The sequence below is a fragment of the Morone saxatilis genome, unplaced genomic scaffold, assembly GCF_004916995.1.
Source record: "Morone saxatilis isolate NCDOM2014 unplaced genomic scaffold, NCSU_SB_2.0 Contig14, whole genome shotgun sequence".
Taxonomy (NCBI): Eukaryota; Metazoa; Chordata; class Actinopteri; family Moronidae; genus Morone; species Morone saxatilis.
The window spans coordinates 4532461-4541539 of record NW_023339696.1 but is presented as its reverse complement, the minus strand read 5'-3'; the positions used below and the strand labels follow the sequence as shown (position 1 = coordinate 4541539).

The 9079-nt window shown below is 42.5% G+C and overlaps 1 protein-coding gene across 1 annotated transcript in view; it reads right to left on the bottom strand.

The window, feature by feature from the left end:
- The window catches only part of LOC118323069 (glutamate receptor ionotropic, NMDA 2B-like), an 86221-nt gene that overhangs the window by 10820 nt on the left and 66322 nt on the right, over positions 1–9079 (bottom strand). Inside the window, exons 8-12 of the mRNA XM_035654989.1 lie at positions 8508–8616; positions 7470–7595; positions 5030–5259; positions 4774–4934; positions 3919–4106 (exon numbers count right to left, since the gene is read on the bottom strand). Of these exons, the coding sequence (XP_035510882.1) occupies positions 3919–4106; positions 4774–4934; positions 5030–5259; positions 7470–7595; positions 8508–8616 (814 nt within the window). The remainder of the gene's footprint in view (positions 1–3918; positions 4107–4773; positions 4935–5029; positions 5260–7469; positions 7596–8507; positions 8617–9079) is intronic.

Below are 9079 nucleotides of genomic sequence, written 5' to 3'. Positions count from 1 at the left end.
GGATGGACAGAAGAAGAGAAGGAGACGAGACAGGGGATGGGGCATTATGACGACACATGGAGAAGTGTTTTTATAATTCGTACGGGAATTCAAATAAAAAGAGGGGAGCAAAAAAAGTGGGAAGGGGAGAGAAGGGATATGATGTAATAACAGGATGGGTATTGGAGGGCACGGGGGGATGGAGCGATGATGCAACAGAAGAAGAGAGGAGGGAAGATGGCGGGCAGGCGAGGGGAAGGGGGGGTCAGGGGAGTTAGAAGTGAAATACAGCCTTGAATTTTGCAGTAGACTTCATTGCAGACAGGAAAAGAGTAAAACACACGCCATTGGTCACATGCTAATTACACTGATCTTTTTTGCACTAATTTCAGCAAATAATTGTGTCTCTAAGCGATTACCACACAATATGTAACAGCTTTAGCATCAACACGTGCATGCATCTATGCAAATTGTATAAAACAAGTGTGTGCATGTATGTATGTGCATATATGTGTGTATGTTTGTGTGTGTGTCCGTGTGTCTGATGCTGGTCCCTGAGCTTCTGGTCTCTTTTGTGGGTCACCTTCTGTTTCATCACAAGCTGTTCTCTATCAAAGCCGACTGTGGCAGGACAGGCGTCGCTTAATTAATCATACATTCAGTCGCTGCACGTCAGTGCGACTCTTGCACCAGAGCACTGGCTGGCCTCTGAGCATCATCAACAAGAAGCTCCACAGCATACAAACTCAGGGAGGCACACACACACACACACAGACAAAAAATACAGATGCAATCGTTCAGCAGTCACTGGGCCACATAGCTGCTGAGAAACTGACTGTGAAACCATTTTAACGTGACAGTGGTATATAACGCTTGCATTTGTATGAGCGAAGCATATTAACGCAACAACTTCTGCAAATTCTTGAAGTAAAGATGCTCTGGCGAAGCGCTGGGCCAACTTGTAGGGGGTTTGTTTCTGCAAGTTATGCCATTTTTTTTTCATTTAGCAAAAAGTAAGAGCAAACATGGTGACACATGTACGGCTCCTACTGTGAAAATATCTGTGAACAATGTATGACAAAGACACAGAGCTTTAACTGCGTCTCAAAATGTTCCTCATCTGAAGCTCCATACTTACAGTAGGTCTAATGATGACAACTGAGCTCCATCCACTGATGAAAACTATGACATGTAAGGTAATTGATGAATTGAAAAAGCTAATAGGTGGACCTTGAGCTCAGATTGTTTTGTTGTGGTTTCTTAGGCAAGCTGCATTTATCTCAAGCAAGTCTGAGGTCTATGAAAGTTGTTTAGTTTAAGAAGGTTGAGTTGAGGCATTAATTGTACTGTAATTCTGAGGAAATACATGAGGGATACTGAGGGAAATACATATGGAGCTAAAGCCAGAAGCCTGTTAGCTTAGTTTATGCATAAAGACCAGAAACAGGGGGAAATGGCAAACAAGTTCAAATCTAACGAAATGTGTTAACTGTACCAGCATTTATTCACTAAATAACATGGATATATGTTGTTCATTTAATCAATACAGAAACTAAAGTGTCAAAACAACAGCTTGCTATTTTACAGGGGGTTGTGTACAAACTATTTCTTTATGCTCAGCTAAGCTCCCCTTGAACTTTTATGGTGCCTTGCTTTGTGGACAATAATGCAAGGAATAAAATAATGGACATTTGAAGATTCAAGTGAAAGAAGGACGATTTAGCTGATGTTTGACTTAGTAATCACTATATTAAATAGGACAGCTGTAGACTGTTAGTTCAGAAGAAAAACCTTATTGCTCGTTGTCTTCTTTCCTGTTTCCTCTGTTCTCACTCTAATAACTAAAAGTATGAACACAATAATTTAAAAAGTACATTTTGGAACCAAGGAAATCACTATTGATACCTGGTATCTCTGACGGGCTTTCATTGGATTCAAGTCCGAAAGGTCATTAAACTCAACATGTACTGTAAATGACTTCAAAACTTTCCACCCAACAGCGAATCAGAAAATCACCAATCAAAACCGCTGTTTCTTTTTCACGACAGCTGTGATATATTTTTTGCTCCGGCCTGCGTCAAACTAGCCAGACTCCCTTCCAGCATTCGTACCAGGCCACTGGGCTCTCCACGTGAGTCTGATCGCTTTCTAGGCCACCAGGAGGGGAGTGGATGGTGAGGCGTGGCAAAGTGACATTGGTATCCTGAGAGGGGCGAGACGGGGCCGCCTGGCTCCTGTGTGAATGCTTTGCACAGGGGGATGTAACTGCAAGCCGACCCATTTTCAAACACACACGCAGACACATGTGCTCTGACAAAAACACACAGATGCACAAGTTAAACATACAAATAATCAAACCTATAATCAATGAGTCAGAAACAATACACACAAACTCTTACTGAATTGTATGTAGGTTGTTAAAAATAAACCTGTGTCATAAATAGTCAAAATCTCTACACCACGCTCTCTTTTTCTCCAAAACACACACACACAGACGCAGACACACACACGCCTCTCGCTTACACACATAGGCCCTCTCATTTTCAGAAGCCTGACCCATATTCACATGTGCGTGTACACACGCGCACACAAACCCGTGCACTCGATACACACGGTGTTGAAATACACCAGGAGCTATGCTGGCACCCCTATCTGGGACGCACTATAGTGGGCCCCGGAGGGCCCTTGGTTCAGGATGCTCACAACATGCTGGACCATGCCCAAATTAACACACACAAACCTACACACACGCACGCACGCACACACTCACACACACACACACACACACACACTAAACTTCCATTACATTACCCATTCTGAATTGAGCTGTATATCAAAACAGGACATTGTGAAATTAGACTGTTAAAGTCGATAAACTCAGCGAGCAGCCGTTGTCTGTGACATTTTGACTTGTTTATGATGAGGAGTTTTTGCTTGAAAACCATAAAACATATACTATATGGGATAGGAATGGACATTTTGAACACATTTAATTTCATTCCCTGCTCATTCGAGACTCATTAATGTTCCAGCTACATCTGACAGGAATGAAGTGTTTCAAAAGAACAAGCCCTGGAGAGCTTGGACAGTCTCCCATAAAAGGCAAGCGTGATCATAAAGCATAGGGCCCCCATGGTGGAGCAAAATCTCAACTTATATTCCTAGCAGCGCTGTCTTACCTTCTCTGTCTGTTCTTATTATATATGAGAGTGGAATTACTGTACTTTTGACCTGCAGAGCCAATTAAATAGCACAATTGTGGTTGCAGACACACAAAGATTTCTCCTTCCTCTACCTGTTGCTATCCTGAACAGATGGCGAGTGGGTGAAACCCTAAAATCTTACTGTCTGAGAAACCTGAGTTTAGAGAAAACATTCTTGAAAACAGTGTATTTTATACTAATATACATGAGAAATAAACTCAGCCACTGTTTGTCCCTCCAGCACAGCCTGAGGCAAGATTTATTCATAGCATATTTGTGGGTAAATCAAGCGCCTCACATTAGCTCTTAAAGGATCACACAAGTTTATTACCTTAGCTTTGGATCTTATTTTTTAGGTTTGACCATTGTTTCTATTGGTTATTATAACATTATACTTTTGAAGTTAATTGTTGAGATCTGGGACTTGTGACACTGTAAGAAAATACTTCAGACCTTCAGTTTAACTTGTTTGGAGGACAAAATATTCTGACTTCTGTTAAAATAAGTCGAACTTATCCTTCTATGTTTGCTTCAAGGTTGTCAATCAGAAGTCATGTTCTGTTTCCCTCGCTGGTAGAGTATGGTATTATCTCAGTGACTATCTGCTGCATCTTTGGGTAATTAAATAAACAACTCAGCACAGCTGTACGGTCCGCATGGCAGAGTCTCTATTCACTGAGAGTATTAAACTGAGCAGTGTGAGTAAAACAACGGAGGAAACAGCACTCCGCCTCACCGTCTCCAAAGAGCTGCAGGATGGCCAGGTCCACATGCCTCTTCCAGAGCGACTCCTTCTGGATGGCGATACCGTACCCCGTGGTGGCGAAGATGTAGCCGCTGCCAATGGTCACCAGCTTGCAACCCTCGTCCCTGCCAGCCATGTAGTTCAGTACGGCCGCGTCATAAATGAAAGCGTCTAGTTTGCTAATGAAAAAGAGAGAGAGGCAGAAAGCGAGAGAGAGATAGGTTACAATTAATTAGCACTTAGGAGTCAGACATCACAGCTACAACATTCCAATTAACCTGCTAAATAGCACTAAGCTGCTGATAAGTGTAATAGACTTCCACTTGGTTTGCCAAAGGCTGGAGCTGGCACACAGACTGGCGAAAAGGAACACTTGATGAAAACAGAAGAGGGGGAGTGAAAGTATTATTGGAGTTATTCAGCGACAATATGTTTACATGAAGACAAGTAAGAAAGACATAAACAGGGGCTTTTTTCCCAAAAACTTAAACTTTCTATTATAGTATGTGTCTACAATGTAATGACCATCGTTTGACGCTTCCATACTTTTAGGGAGCTGTTCACCTGCACTATATTGTGCTTTTGATTCCCTTAAAATCTTAACAGCTGCTACCATAAGACTCAATTCCCCTTCTTATTTAGGAAATGCAAAAAGCAGCTTTCAACATAATAAACTACTGAAATAACAGATGTTTATGTGCCTGAAGCCAAGACACAAAATGCACCAGAATACACTGTTCAGTATCTCTAGATGATGATGTCAAATAGGGATAAAAACGATCCTTGGACTGTATCTGTACATTTGTTTTTACAATGAAACTAAATGAGCCACTTCCGTTTTCTCACCCAGCCTTGAGGCTCTGCAGAGCTTCGTTGACATTTCTCTGATGGAACTTTGTCATGTAGGAGTGCATTTCTGGATAGTTGTTCCTGATGTTTCTCTCTGTACTCCCGTTTGGGACAGTGCCGAACCGAAAAGGAGGAGAGAAGTCGTTGGGACTTTGGAACTAAAAGAGCATGGAGAGAGAGGCATCTAAAAATCCTGCTTAACAAATTAAGAAGATTGGGTAGCACAGCATCAAACAGAAACCTTCCATCTTACCTTTTTGTCTGAGAGACCAGTTACCTGGTCTACATATTCCTCCTGGATCATGAAAGCAGCCAGGTTGGCAGTGTAGGAGGCCAGGAAGATGACAGCGAAGAAGGCCCACACCGACACCATGATCTTACTGGTGGTGCCTTTGGGGTTCTGTACTGGCACGGAGTTGTTAAAGACCAGACCCCACAGCAGCCAGATGGCCTTACCGATGGTGAAAGACGGGCCGTGAGGCTCTGAAAGAAACGCAGCCATGGTTAAAGAATACGTTGCAGATCGGTCTTGGTTTCGCAACCACTGCACGGGACACACAGTTGATCTGCTTTCACACATTCATGTCTTTGTGTTTAGTGCAAATTAGCACACATTAGCATACTAACAAGCTAAACTAAGCTGATAAACAATAGTAAATTGTATGCATGTTACCATACTGGCATTAGCAGTTTGAATTTAGAAAAGCCTCACAGAGCTGCTAGAATGGCGGTAGACTCTTGTTTTTCACTTATATCAGCTATACACACACATATATCACACGTGAATGTAATTGATTGTTGTTTTTTGTGTAGGTTAGGAACAGTGTTGGTTCAATTCATCCATGAGCTGGCAGCAGACTGGTTCATTCTAGCCTTTCTGCTGTGATTAGCAGTTGGTTCATAATGTTTGTGTGGGTATGTGTGAGTGTGTGTGAGAGAGAAAGAGAGAGAGAGAGAGAGAGTTTGTGTGCAAGCATGTGGGCGCGTATTGTTGTATGGGGCTTTTGTTCATGGACAAACGGGCTTTATTGTGCCAAATATCTGCTTTGTGAAGTTTGCAAGAAAGTTGGTTAAATGAATCGGGCAGAGACTTCACAAATCTGCAGTCATGCCATTGATACATTATTGCGTCCAGTCCTTTGAGTCCGAACTTCGATCTGCACTCTTCATGATACCAAACTCCCACAGCGCTACAAGCAGTTAAAACAAGGAGGCACACAGAAGAGAACAGCGCTTTAGGGAGGAGTACATCTTCTCCAGAACATGATGAAGGATGAGAGGAATGAAAAAAAGATAGCCACTGCCTATATATAGCCACATCAGAGATGGAGTTGTGGGAAGACATTGATTTTTTTTTTTTTGTTTCTCATCTTTTTGGCTGGGGAGATCTAACACAAAACTAGCTCGATGCTGTCAGAGCTGACACGTGATTTTGGGAAATATGGAAATGAATGCAAAATGACTTGTCCGGTGTGAAGGAAGCAGCTCTTGGATGCGTGTTAAAACCCATGCAGCAAGACACACCTGTAAATGATAAGTAGAGAGCAGCGTGGAGGAGGATAAGGAAGAGGAGGAGGAGGAGGAGAGGAGAATGAAGTCATTGGGTCAGTGAGGATGGCTGGTCTATATGTGGAGGCGGCCCGCAGTGTGTTTGTGCGGGTCTGTGTCTCTGTCAGTCTTTGTGCGCAGCAAAGGACAATGCGTACAAGACGATCCACGCTGGTATTGTTACGGTGAGAATGCATTAACCTGCGAAGCTGTACCTGTGCTTGCTCTTGTTTGGTGAAAATTACTAGTTGGAGCATTACTCATCGAACACTTTTTCTCTAGAGGGACAAATTGCCCGCCACCATGTTCTCTGCATACTCTGAATCCTCATTCGCAGACTTTACCAACAAAGTTTAAAGCGTTTTATGTTTTCAATCCCTTTGAATGTTGAAGATTTGGTGGAGAGATAGCCCTTGCCTTTATTTAAATCCATAATTCCACCATCAGATTGTGTCTTCAACAAAACTGCTTTATGTGCTGTTGGTAGTGTCACATCCATGGCTTTAAAGTTGGCTGCTAAACAATCTCCCATTCAGATGCTATTCAGAAAATCGGAAGCCTGGGAAATTATTTATCAATTTGTCAGTGCAAATGGCAGGAAGTAACCAGTGAAAAGATGATGCCACAAGAAATAGATAAAGTATTATTCAAGGTTTCTGCTTTGGGTATGTGTGTTAGAAGTGTCCACTAAAACATATTCAGTGCTTATCCTCCTACAAAATGTGCTTATATACCATTCATTTGCTTTACTAAATATGTTTTTGATTCAATGTAATATGTGTTGGCAGTGAATACAGTTAAACTATTCAGATACTTTCATTTTGAAGGCTTTATTGTCATGTAGATGTGAATAGCCTTCCATTTCCCACAAAACAAATTAACTGTGAAGTGCTGAAAAAGTCTAACTTTAGTTCCAAAGTAATACATCACTTTCAGAACATGTTGCAAAGGTATAATTTCACTGGTAAATGCAACTGAAGCGCGCCCTCCCATCTGGTGTATTCTGAAAGAGATGAGAAAGGCAACACGGCTGGAAGACTGGAAGAGAAAGTGACTGCATCCATTTACATCTGCCCCCCCCTCCTCGCTCAGGTACGATGCCTGTGTCTATGTGTGTGTGCGTGTGTTGAAGTGAGGCCTCTCACCTTTGCCGTCAGCCAGACAGCGGTTGTAGCCCACAGGGCTGAAGTACTCGAATATAAACACAGCCATTGCTGACACCAGCAACAGCATCACGAACATCATCACCCACACATCCGCACTGAAGGGCTCTGGAGGGCGAGAGAGGGAAGAGAGGAGAGGGAAAGATGAAGGGAGACGAGGGATTGAGGGAGGGAGCATGGACGGACAGAGATTAGGAAAAGAGAAGAGAGGGGAGAAAAAGAGGGTTGTCAGAAGGCAGAAGATGGGGAGGAGACAAGGGACATACGGGAGAGGGAGGAAGAGGCAGAGAAAGAGCGAGGGCGGCAGAGAGAAAGAGAAAATGAAGCAAGAGAGGGAGAGGGCAAGAGAGATATGCAAATGTGGAGCGTCAGATTGAGAAGAGGAAGGAAGAGTCAGAGAAATGGAGTAGGAGTGGGAAATATAAGAGGGCAAAGAGACAGGGAGGGAAAGAGAGAATAAATAAACAGTTAGCCATATTATCATGCACTCCAGTCTGCCTCCTCATCATACAAATGCATTAAAACCTGGCTCTAATCATTTAGTGTGTCCACTGAATCACTTTTTGTTCAACTTCTAAAGGTGGAAAAATGGATGTCAACCCAAACTGACCTGACAGATACAAAAAAAATACTGGAGGAAATGGGCGTGGCCCATGCCACATGATGCAGCTCAATGTACTGACTGGGTAAATAAAAATTATGGTTTTATGCATTTCCATTCATTGCAACTTGAGCAGTTCCTGCCTTAGATACATTTTATTTTTGCAAAATCTGACGTAATAACAATATTATTATTATTATTATTATTATTATTATTATTATTATTAATAATAATAATAATAATAATAATAATAGGAGGTGTAACTACTGATGTGAACATTTTTTTCCCAAAAACTAAGGCTGAGCAGGTTTTAGCCTCATAGTTACAATATCAGAAAATGTCAAAAACATCGCCTTCAGGTTCTTCCTTCAACACATCTCTGCCCCCAACTTTTGACAGCTGGCTGCTGCGCTCCTCACCTAAGAAGGCTGAGGGCGAAACGGTGCCGTTGCTACGGGAGACCATGACGCTGATGAATGGTTGAGAGGCCTGTTTTCGCCGTATCATGCCCCCCGCTCGTCCCCCTTTCTGCTGTCTGACTTTCTTTGATTCCCCGCCCCCGCGCCCGCCCGCCCGCCCCGTGAGTCTATCTATATAAAGGCGGAGAAAAAGACAAAGAAATATAGCCTGCACGGACATCTCTTCAATAAATCCAGATGCTTTTGTGTTGTGTGGGTTTTGGGGGGGTGGTGATTGGCTTGTGGTTTGTTAAGTGTATGAAGCGTGTGGGGTGGGGGTTTTTTTTACTACGGAGGTATTTTAAAAGCTTTCGATGATTAATTAGTGTTTGTGAAGTGTGTGTTTATGCTCGGCTGTGAAAAGTTTAGGGATTGTGTACTTTATTTTTTGTCCTTGTATGGTTGTAGTGTTTTTGTTCTTGTCGTAGGTGTGTACTTTACGAGTAGGATTTGCACTTGTGACGTGGACAGATGAGTATTTTGTTACGTATGATGTCAGGAATTTTTGTTTGGTTTTTCTGTTTCGCCTGCTT